Source organism: Lytechinus pictus, chromosome 11 (assembly GCF_037042905.1).
Source record: "Lytechinus pictus isolate F3 Inbred chromosome 11, Lp3.0, whole genome shotgun sequence".
NCBI lineage: Eukaryota > Metazoa > Echinodermata > Echinoidea > Temnopleuroida > Toxopneustidae > Lytechinus > Lytechinus pictus.
This window is the reverse complement of record NC_087255.1, coordinates 4,309,808-4,322,461: the sequence shown is the minus strand read 5'-3', so window position 1 is coordinate 4,322,461 and position 12,654 is coordinate 4,309,808. Positions and strand designations below refer to the sequence as shown.

Below are 12,654 nucleotides of genomic sequence, written 5' to 3'. Positions count from 1 at the left end.
CATAACCACTAGACCACGACGCCCCCGCATGTGCACTATGCATATTCATCTTGCAATAAGATGTGATCAGTTTATTGTAATGTGTAGCAATATTGACGAGGAATCCATTATCTTGCCAATTGTATTGTTTGTGTGAAGTATAAAATCATAGATTTTGAGATTTTCAATATTCTGTATGCAAGTTCTTGTTTAGAAGGGTATTTTATTCCACCTCATCAAGATATTTGCAAAAGTGGTTTCATAAACTCCAATTTTCCCAAGAGTGAATTGGATGCTGGATGTGTACTTAAAAGTGCACTGTTTGCTCTGGGAATGAAATGTGACTTGAGTCAAAGCCAAGTTAATTGGCAGCATGCTGTATTTTCCGCTAGATGAACAAGCAGTCAAAAAGCTCATGGTCTTCGAAAGAGGAAAAACTGTAATATGATTTTGAGATTAGAACAATAGGTCAGGGATATTAAGAAAATTATAGGCTAAATCCACCCTGCACCCTTCTTTTCCATTACTAATCTGTATACCATGTTGTGATTTAAAACATTCCCCATTGCAATTATTGTTGAATCAAAATCTTGACTTCCCGTCAATTGATTGTTCACTATTTCCAGGAGTACCAGTCTTTCACCGATCTCCAGTTCAGCAAAGACAAGGTGTTGACGGCCGTAGAGTGGCACCCGACGATCAAAGGGGTCATCGCCGTGGCCTGCGCGGAGAGAATGACCTTTGATGACAGGGTAGAAAACTCCTCCAAGATCATCATGAACCCCTCCCTCATACTGCTATGGAGTTTCACCGACCCCATCCATCCACAGGTACGTTGATAAGGGGCAGGGGGGAGTTCCGAAATCTATTGATAGTGTCACCTATGAGTTTACCCCTCCCCCATACTTAGAGTCTCTCTGACTCTGTTCGCATGCAGAATTGCAGATCACAATTGATTGGGGATCGAGGGGGGGGGGGGTTTAAAGGTTTATGACTTTACCCCTCCCTCAAAGTACTATGGAGTTTCACTGACCTGATCCCTCCAGAGCAATGTGATTATCAATTGCAGATGGGGGGGTGTTCATAATTTTTTTGTATGGTTACACATGATTTGACCCCTCCTGGATAAATTTTTCTGGATCCCGGATAGGAGGGAGGGGGGATCATAAAGCAGTATAGGGTTACATCTGACTTTACCCCTCTGTAATACTACAATAGAGTTTCACTGACCCCTGTCATCCACAGGTTGATTTGATTCCTTAATAATCATATTCATAGATCATCATACATATACTTTAAATAATAATAATATTCCGCATTTATATATCGCTTACCACATCGGAACGACGTCTCTAAGCGCTTCACAGATATATTATTACCCCGGTCATCTGATCCTTACATGCCTGCATACAATGTATGCACCTTCTCCACTCCCTGGGGAGCATTCCAACAAGAGTTCCAAGACTCAATTGCTAGGCATACTACATAGGCTTTCGCATCCTACCGGGTACCCATTTAACACCTGGGTGGAAAGTGGCAGATTGTGGATTGACGCCTTGCCAAAGGACGCTAGGCCATGGTGGGATTCGAACACACAACCCTCTGATTACAAGGCGAGAGTCAGAACCGCTACACCACTGCGCTTCCACCTTTGTTGCTATGTCAGATTTTACCTGTAATGGCTTATTTCATGTCCCATGTCATTCAGTGCTAAGCGCAAGAAAAGTTTAAAGTTTAGGTAGGTCTTTATTGCCCTTTCGAGAAGATTATCATTCGTGTTCTTCAGAATTTATGCATCGTTCCTTTTTATATCAGGTGCTTCTCGAAGCTCCAGACGACATCTTCTGTTTCAAGTTCAACCCTTCTGATCCAAACATCATCACCGCTGGGTGTATCAACGGTCAGGTAGTCATGTGGGACATCAGTAAATATGTTGACCGTCTCCGTAGCAACCAACGAGGCAAACAGACCAAGAAGAACAGTATGATGAATCTGGTAAGCCGAGACAAGTCTTGTATAATTTTGATTTGAGTGCTGTGAGCTTACATGTAGCTTTGAATTGAAGCAATCTTTGTGAAATGATATAGCGATATTCTTCTTGTTTGAATCTTAGGTTGTACTGCTATCCTTAATCTCTAGATAGTATTATGGTATGCAGCGCCCTCTCCAGTCAGTTTAGTGTTATGATTTGTGAGGAATAGTAAATAAATACTATAATAACAATAATACTATAATATCATAGAATAATTAGTAGTTAATTGTTTATGATTGATCGGTAGTAAATTGTTTGCTGTCACATTGGTTAGTTATAGATTTCCAATATCCTTGTAATTTATTTCAATGTAGTACTGTTTACCTATTCTGATATCGGAGCCCCGTCTTACAAAAAGTTGCAATTGATCCAGTCAATTACAACTATGGACTGCCAGCAACATCAACATCTATTTATGCATGTTAGTTCAAAATATTTTCTAACTATGATGTATATTCATGCATTCATTGTTTTCTTAATATTCACTGTGCTTCTCTTCGTTTACAAAGGACATTGTGCAAATTTCCTGTAGAAAATATTATGACACGGTTGGATTTCCACAGAGTTACGATTGATTGGATCAAATGTAACTCTTTGTAAGACGGGGCTCAGATAATAAATCATTATTTCAATATATTATGACATACCTATTCCATTTTCAATATTGATTTAGTACATAATGCAATCTCCTGTAATGAAATGAGTGATTTATTGTAGTAAACTAACAATTTAGCCTAAAATAATTCAGACATTGCATATTAGCAATCAGTGCATTGATTGGAATTATGCCCCATCAATATGGAATTATGCCCATGTTTTTTTGTGAATGAGATACAAATTTGTTATATAAAAAAACAGTTTTCTCCTTATTGTATGAAATGTGGATGAATTTTTGAAGATTCTCGAGAAGATCTTGCCTTGTTTAACTTGAAAAAAAAAAGAGAAAACTTGACACTACCATTGATTTAAATTTTGTGTGCGGTTTCATAAAATAAAATGAAATATGCATAAACTTTAATATCAAATTGAACTTCTTCAATATGATGTAGTGATTTGAGGTTAAAATCCAATGGGAAATTATAATATAAGTGATTTCTTTGCTCTCTGGTGCATTTAATCTTGCATATTTCATATTTAATCTATGATACTTTTTTTTTTCTTAGTAATGGTTAAGTCAAACTTTCTTTCCAGTCCTAACTTATAGCATTGTATGTGTGAGTGTGTGTAATAATATTGAAATGCATCTTTTCTTCTCGTCAATGTACTTTCTTTCCTTGCATGCTTTAGCGATACGGTAGAGGGAGAGATAAGGTAACAGACAGCATGCAATACATGTTAACAAACATTCTAAAATACTTTTTAATTGACACGATATTGTTCTAAATTGTTTACTAACACATCGTGATTTTAATCACTAACCCCTCCTCCCCCCCCCCTTCCCCATAGATGTCAAGCTTGTGACAGATTAATGTTCTACTAATTCACTTTTTAACAAATTTTCATCCAAATGCTACTTACACGTTTAGCCTTTATTTAAAAAGGCAGGTTTTTAGCATGGCATTCAACCCAACTATTTGAAGGAGTAGAGTTAGGCTACAACTACAAATGTATGGAATGCTAAATGTGGATATTTATTCATCCTGGGGCCGTTTCATAAAGCTCTTCATAAGTTGAGAGTGACTTCAAGAACGACTGGTGAACCTTTCTTACACGCTTAATCACCAATGAACATTTAATGGTGGATATTATTTACCACAAGAAAGGGTCACCAGTCCTTTGTAAAGTCAATCTTAACCTACCAACAGCTTAATGAAACGGCCCCTGCACAGATCAAGTAGATCAATATGTTGTGGGAATTATATTCCTCAGAATAATTGTTTTGTCATTATGATTATGATTATAGTTATGATTATATATCATTGAATGACTGTTTTTTGTCTCACCTGCATAGCAGAGTGAGACTATAGGCGCCGCTTTTCCGACGGCGGCGGCGACGGCGGCGGCGGCGTCAACACCAAATCTTAACCTGAGGTTAAGTTTTTGAAATGACAGCATAACTTAGAAAGTATATGGACCTAGTTCATGAAACTTGGCCATAAGGTTAATCAAATATTACTGAACATCCTGACTGAGTTTCATGTCACATGACCAAGGTCAAAGGTCATTTAGGGTCAATGAACTTAGACCATGTTGGGGGAATCAACATCAAAATCTTAACCTAAGGTTAAGTTTTTGAAATGTCATCATAACTTAGAAAATATATGGACCTAGTTCATGAAACTTATACATAAGGTTAATCAAGTATCACTGAACATCCTGCATGAGTTTCACGTCACATGATCAAGGTCAAAGGTCATTTAGGGTCAATGAACTTTGGCCAAATTGGGGTATTTGTTGAATTACAGCCATAAATTTGAAAGTGTGTTGGTCTAGTTCATAAAACTTATACATAAGGTTAATCAAGTATCACTGAACATCCTGCATGAGTTTCACGTCACATGACCAAGGTCAAAGGTCATTTAGGGTCAATGAACTTTGGCCAAATTGGGGTATTTGTTGAATTACAGCCATAAATTTGAAAGTGTGTTGGTCTAGTTCATAAAACTTGGACATAATAGTAATCAAGTATCACTGAGCATCCTGTGCGAGTTTCAGGTCACATGATCAAGGTCAAAGGTCATTAAAGGTCAAAGAACTTTGGCCACGTTGGGGGTATTTGTTGAATTGCCATCATATCTCTATACTTGTGTATTGGTCTAGTTCATAAAACGTGGAAATAAGAGTAACCAAGTATCATTGAACATCTTGTGTGAGTTATAGTAGTTTTCAAAATCAGCACTGCTGCTATATTGAATCGCGTGATGCAGGTGAGACGGCCAGAGGCATTCCACTTGTTTTTAAAAGTGGTACAAGAATCAATATCGAATCTGGAAGAAATATTTATTTTTGTCTCAAATCATCAAGTCATGCACAGGTGCTTCCTAGCTTGGTCAAATTATGTGACATACTGCCCTCTAATTTCAAAGCTCAACTATTGAATGCTGTAAACACCAACTGATTCACAGTGTTGACACCTTTGCACATGTTATGCAGCACTATAAATGCACAATATATATCAGCACATACTATTTAGTTTGTGTCTTACATATATATTTTGTTGTATTCAAGAAAATGAGATACTGTTTTCAACTCTGCTGAGAATTAAAATGTTTACTATTACAGAACTATTATTCTATATTAGTGCTGTGCACTTGATGTCAGTATCTGCTTTAAATGGCTGGAATGAATATATCCCTAGCTACAGCAAAATATCATAATGTACATACAGGGGCGGATCCAGGTTTTTCCAAAGGGGGGGGGGGGCGGGGGCACATTTTTCGGGAGGAAAAATTTGACAAGCAAAAAAATAGGTTTTTAAAGTACCAGAATAAATTTGACAAGCAAAAAAAAAGGTCTTCTCTTTCACACCTCTGTTTTAATGGCATTTTTACATTGCAAATTTTAATTTTTGCTTCTCAAAAGGGGTGGCACGGGCCGGCTGTGCCCCTCCCCCCCCCCCGGATCTGCCTGTGTGTACATATATATAGTACGGTACATAGTATTTATGAATAAAATGAACAAATGTATATGTTTTTTAGACCTACCTCATACATTCTTCATTTTGTATATTCACCACTATGTTAACATTATATATTTGTTTTTATGGTTTATGTATAAAACTAAAGGCATAAGGGTGTGCACTGATATCCTTCAAACTCGTGGGCGAACATGCTTTATAATTACCACTGAGGCAAAAAAACAGGATCTGTACTTAAATACTAACACACAATTATAATGAAAGTGATGGAGATTCACATAGTGGTTTCTGATTGTAACCATGCCTATCAGTTTCTGGTTTTAAGAACCCTTCTCAGACCACATTTTCTTGTGGTTTGTTCTATCTTCTTTCACTCTTTTCATATGTACATCAACCACAAGTCGTAAACCTGTATTTTTGCAAGAGACTACTGTATTAAAATAGTACATTGTAATAGTGCACAAAATTGAGAAAATTGTACTTCTGTTTACTTTTCGTTTTTTTTAAATCATTATTTGCACCTCCCTTTCATTTCACACAATTGTGTGTTGTTTACCCCAAGAAACAAAACAATCCCCATTTTCAAAATAAGTTCCTTTTTTTGTTTGTTTGAGATTTTCACCTTGAGGGACTTTTCAGGTGCACTGTATTGTTCCTGTTTAAGTTTGTTCTTTCACTGTTGTGGATGGTTGTTTTTTGCAAGATTTTTTTTCCTCTTATATTTTTGTCATTTTTTTAATCATTGTTTCTTATTTTGCTCCTTTTGGGTACTTGGAGTCAAGTATCAGTCTCATTATCGTTCAGATGATATCGCACGGGCCAAGTTTTCAATTGTACTAAGCAATGCCTTGGATAAACAAGTTTATTGGAATAGTCAACACAGTTACAACTGTTTCTAAGAAGCAGGGCTTGACATTAGCAGTGGCCCGGTGGCCCGGGGCAACCAGAAATGAGAGTCAGGCCTAAAAGCCAACACTTGGTGCCCCTGTCGGGCTTCCAAAGTTTTGATAAATTGTAATGTTTTCTATTGTTTTGGGGCCTCCAAGAAGATGAAATAAATGATATTGGTGGACAAATCGGGCCACCCCAAAAAAAGTTAGTGTGGAGCCTTGTTAGGAAGATTAAAATAAAAATGTAATATTGTAGAATTATAACAATGGAATGAATACCAAGATTGGCATCTACAGCTAAGTTTGTGAGAAATGTAAATACAATATTCACAAGTGTCATATAAGTACTGAAAACTACAGTTGCTGAAAAAGAATAATCAATCCCAAAATTTATACGTTTATTCATGTCTTTAACTTCATTTTGTAATTTAACTGCACCTTGTCTTGTCAGTCTGTGCAAGCTGTTAGATTATCATATGTGTATATACATGTAATTACTGATGTTCAGTTTTTTTTCCTTGCCCTCATATATTTATATGCATGACAAAATAGATCAACCTAGCATGTCAGAATTTGAATTTTAGCCATACACTGTATGTAACTTCAGACAGCTTAGGATATCGTTGTTAAATGTGAAAGATTGTTATGTTGCAAAGCAACATAATAATATATTCTACTGTGCTTAAGAAAATATATCATGTATTTCTAAAAAGTATTTCTAAAAGGTTTGATATTTTGCAGGTGTTTGGCTCATGAAAAGCGGGAGAATGTTCCATAATTTGGGAGCTGCGTTAAAAAAAAAAAGTGAATTTATCACAATGTTTTACATTAGCCCCTGAAAAAAAAGGTTGAAGAGGAAAGAAATCGATAGAAATCGATCAGTGGCCAGTTGTTGGCAGGTTGTTTGGTCCATTATTGCAAAAGTGGTTAAAGCCAATTCATTATAATTTTATGCACAATTTTCTAATAAAATATTTTCTTAAGATTACGTTGTTGGTGATTTTCATGTTGCTTAGGCCTATTGTCGCAATCCTGCGATCAATTAGCGGCGCTCTTGGGGGGAGGGGGATAAGACCCCAGCTTGACTATAAAGGGTTACAATTATGTGCATCAGTGATGTAATTTATTCGGATATCTTTATTATGACTTTCAGCAATCAAAATGAACTTTTTAAATTCTATATATTTATTTCTATCTTCAAATAAAAAAAAACATTTTTTAATCAAATCCTTGATTTGGAAATGTGAATTTGACTCTAATCATTTCTATCATGTTCTTTTGTATTAGCCTGGATTTGAGGATGAGAATGCAGATAAGACACCAGTGGTGCGTTACTGTGCAGTGTCAGCAATAGAACACAGCCATAAGACAGCTATCTGTGATGTTCAATGGGTACCAGACCATATGGAGGTGAGCTAATGGAATCGTGGTAGAAATAGGATAGGATATGGGATGGGTTGATGGAAGAATGAATGAAGGAATGGGATACCTTGTGGTGTCTGCTATTGAACACAGCCATAAGACAGCTATCTGTGATGTTCAATGGGTACCAGACCATATGGAGGTGAGTTAATGGAATCAAGATAGAGGGAATGGGTTGATGGAAGATGATTAAAGGATGAATGAATGAATGAATGATGAATGATAGAGGGAAGGAATGAGATTTTGTGTGGTGTCTGCTATTGAACACAGCCATAAGACAGCTACACGTACCTGTGATATTCAGTGGGTACCAAACCATATGGAGGTGAGCTAATGAAATCAAGATAGAGGGATAGGATACGGGATGGGTTGATGGAAGATGAGTAAAGGATGAAAGAATAAATGAGGGAAGGAATGAGATTTGGTGTGGTGTCTGCTATTGAACACAGCCATAAGACAGCTACACGTACCTGTGATATTCAGTGGGTACCAAACCATATGAAGGTGAGCTAATGAAATCATGATAGAGGGATAGGATACGGGATGGGTTGATGGAAGATGAGTAATGGATAAAAGAATAAATGAGGGAAGGAATGAGATTACTGTGCAGTGTTTGCTATTGAACACAGCCATAAGACAGCTACACGTACCTGTGATATTCAGTGGGTACCAAACCATATAGACGGGTCAATATACGACCAAAAATAGCCTTACCCGGAACAAATTGCAACAAATGATTTTTCAACGGTATTTTGTACTATTTGACCTCAGGAATAACATACTAAAAATCTACCAAAATCCGCATCCGGGAAAGTGGTTATTTTCAAGATGGCATCCAAGATAGCCGCCATTCACTGAAAATTGATACAACTGACACATTATCCACCCTAGAATCCTATTTCGTTCTATATTCCATGGTCTGGGGTACAAAAGTTGATTTAGGCTAGAAAGAATTATAAGCCCTCCAGTGTACCAGGCAAATCCAAGATGGCGCCCAAAGTGGCTGCCGTGGGCTGAAAATCCACAATTTATCTAAATTTGTTTTTCATTCAATGGTTTTAAGAGTGAAATAGTACATTGAAACAAGTTACAAGGACAGCCAGTGGTCTGGTGTGTCCAAAAATCCAAGATTACTTCCAAAAACGGAGTTTAAAATGGCTGTTGATAATTAAAATGGACATAGTTCATTTCATATCCGCCTGGGACATAATGATTTTGGTGTCTAGACCATGATTTCAATGGTCAAATAAGACATTGGGACAAGTTACAAGGACAGTCAGTGGTCCAGTATGTTAAAAAATCCAAGATGGCTTCCAAAAAATGGAGTCGAAAACTGCTGTTGCTACTTAAAAAACCCGACATAGTTTGCTTTATGTCCAGAAATATGATTTTTTTTGTCTATACCATGGTTCAATGGGTCAAATAATACATTGGGACAAGTTACAAGGAAAGTCAGTGGGCTGGTATGTGCAAAAATCCTCGATGGATTCTAAAAATTGATTCTGAAATGGCTGCTTATACTTAAAGCGGACATAGCTCATTTCATTTTGGACTGGGATATGTGATTTTGATGTCTAAACCACTGGTTTCAAGGGTCAAAAAATATATTAGGATAAGTAACAAGGACAGTCAATGGTCTGGTATGTCCAAAAATCGAAGATGGTGTCCAAAAATTGGTCTTAAAAATATGCTGCTGATACTTAAAACGGACAAAGCTCATTTCATATCGGCCTGGAAAGGTGATTTTGGTGTCTAAACCACTAGTTTCAAGGATCAATTAATACATTAGGGCAAGTTACAAGGACAGTCAGTGGCCTGGTCGGTCAAAAAACCTAAGTTGGCTTCCAAAACTTGATTCTAAAATGGCTGTTGATACTTAAAAGTGGCATAGCTCGTTTTAAATCAGCCTGTGAGATATGACTTCGGTGTCTAAACTATGGTTTCAAGGGTCAAATAATAAATTAGGACAAGACAATGGCAGTCAGTGGCTTAGTATGTCCAAAATTACAAGATGGCTTCCAAAAATGGAGTAAGAAAATGTCTGATGTTACTTACATAAGGACATAGTTTGTTTAACATCTGTCTGGGGAGTATGAGTTTGGTGTTAAAAGCATGGTTTAAAAGGGTCAAGTAATACACTAGGGTAAGTTACAAGACCAGTCAGTTGTCTGTATGTTAAAAAATCAAAGATTACTTCAAAAAATGGGGTGTAAATTGACTGTTGCTGTTTAAAAGTATGCATAGTTTATTATAAATACACCTTGGAGGTATGATTTTGCTGTCTATACTAGAGTTTACAGGGTCAAGCAATACATTGGGATAAGTTCAAAGGACAGTCAGGTGTCAGGTATGTCTAAAAATCAAAGATGGCTTTAAAAAGGGGGGTCTTAAAGACTGCTGTTACTTAAAAGTGGATGTAGAACATTATCGATACACCTTGGGGATATTATTTTGGTGTCTACACTAGGGTTTCAAGGGCCAAACAATACTTTGGGACTGGTTACCATGATATGCAGCAATCCATTTTGCCTTGAAATCCAAGTTGGCTTAAGAATGGGTTCTAAAGTGACTACCGTTACATAAAAATAATATCTACCTGTTAGAAATAATCTTGGTGCCTACACTTAAATGCATGGGGACAACTTATCATATTGTTTCATGAGTTGGTAACGGCACCCATTTAGATGAAATTTTTGAATCCATCATGGATTCTTTGACAAAATGGGGTACTAACCATCCTTGTTACTTTTCCGAATGTATTATTTGACCCTTCATACCACAATTTGGACACCAACATTATTTCTTGCAGATGAATATTGTAGAACTCTGACCACTATTGAATGATATGAGTCGTTTTAGATTCCTTTTTTAAAAACCCTCTTGTGCTTTAGGCAAACTGGACAACTGCATATCAATGCAACCAGTCCAAACGTATTATTTTAATCATGAAACCATAGTGTGGACACCGAAATCATATCTACTAGGTGGATTTTAAAGGAACTATGTCCATTTTTAAAGTAACAGCAGTCATTTTAGACTCCGATTTTTGGAAGCTTTCTTAGATTTTCGACATACTGGACCACTGACTGTCCTTGTAACTAATTTTCTGCCTTTTGAAACCATGATATAGGCAACAAAATCATATGCCCTTGACGAATAAAACATAACTATGTCCATTTTTAAATACCATCGCGGCTAATTGATACTATTTTTTAAGCCACCGTGGACTTTTGGACATACTTGACCACCAAACGTCCTTGTAACCTATCCCAATTTATTATTTGACCCATTTAACCATGGTATAGGCACAAAAAATCATATTCCCGGATATTTAACAAACTATGTTGGTTTTTTTTTTAAGTAGCAACAGCATTTTTTTACTCCATTTTGGAAGCCATCTTGGATTTTTTTACATACCGGACCACTGACTGTCCTTGTAACTTGTCACAATGTATTATTTGACCATTGGAACCATGGTCTAGACATCAAAATCTTATCCCTCAGGTGGATGTGATATGAGCTATGTCCATTTTAAGGATTAACAGCCATTTTAAACTCAATTTTTGGAAGCCATCTTGTATTTTCCGGCACACCAGACCACTGGCTGCCCTTGTAACTTGTCCCGACGTACTACTTCATCATTAAAACAATCGAATGGAAACCAAATTAAAGCCACTTAAGTAAGTAATAGATGAATTGTGGATTTTTTAGACTACGGCAACCATTTTGGGCGCCATCTTGGATTTTCCTGGTACCCTGGAGTGCTAATATTCACTCTAACTTGTATATATAAATTATTTTACCCATTGGATCATGGAATATGAATCAAAATAGGATTCTAGGGTGGATAATGAGTGAGTTATATCCATTTTTAGTGAATGACGGCCATCTTGGACGCCATCTTAAAAATAACCACTTTCCCGGATGCAGATTTTGGTAGATTTTTAGTATGTTATTCCTGAGGTCAAATAGTACAAAATACCGTTGAAAAATCATTTGTTGCAATTTGTTCCGGGTCAAACCATATATTGACCCGTCTAATATGGAGGTGAGCTAATGGAATCAAGATAGAGGTGTAGAAGAGATCGGTTAATGGAAGATGAATGAATGAATGAATGAGGAGGGTGGAGGGATGATATATTGTGCTATGGAACACTTAAAACAGCTAGAGGTGTTGTGGCTCACGGATAAGTCTCTGCACCATAAGGTCCAGGATTCACATGATCTAACCACAGCTCTCACCCCAGGCCTATAGCAACTTGTTTTCTACATTTGCCACTTGTACAGACTAGGTGATGTTAGACCAAGTAGATATTAAACAAAATTGGTATTGGCCTACAAAATGGGAATTATAGGCAAAGTGGGATATTTTCCAAATGGCAATTAAATCAATTATTTAGTTTGTAGATGATTTAGGATTATGTCATTGGGACAAGACCAACTGAAAAGTAGACAAAACGGGTGTAGACCAAATGGCAATTTATGGGTAGAAGAGAAGAGATGAGAGAATGAAGAGATAACTGGTTTGTAAATGTTGCAAGACTTGTGTCTGTCAAAGAAACTTGACCATAAGTTACACGCCGTCTTTGAAATACATTGAATACAAGCCCATTTGGAGGGAGCATTGTGTATTGACAACCATGGCCGTACGCAGCAGGGGGGCGGGGCAGTTGCCCCCCTCCAGAAATTTTGCAAAATTATGTTTTTTACTGAGAATTTTCACAAAATTTGCCAAAAGTATGCATGAAATCCAT

At 36.9% G+C, this 12,654-nt stretch overlaps 1 protein-coding gene across 4 annotated transcripts in view; it reads left to right on the top strand.

Moving 5' to 3' along the window:
- LOC129270713 (dynein axonemal intermediate chain 3-like) overlaps positions 1 to 12,654 on the top strand; it is a 45,582-nt gene that overhangs the window by 11,460 nt on the left and 21,468 nt on the right. For 2 of the 4 annotated variants that reach the window (XM_064106454.1, XM_064106455.1), the window contains exons 10-13: positions 606 to 809; positions 1,795 to 1,974; positions 3,299 to 3,322; positions 7,766 to 7,888. In XM_064106454.1, the coding sequence (XP_063962524.1) occupies positions 606 to 809; positions 1,795 to 1,974; positions 3,299 to 3,322; positions 7,766 to 7,888 (531 nt within the window). The remainder of the gene's footprint in view (positions 1 to 605; positions 810 to 1,794; positions 1,975 to 3,298; positions 3,323 to 7,765; positions 7,889 to 12,654) is intronic. The other 2 variants (XM_064106457.1, XM_064106456.1) reach the window with 1 other exon arrangement.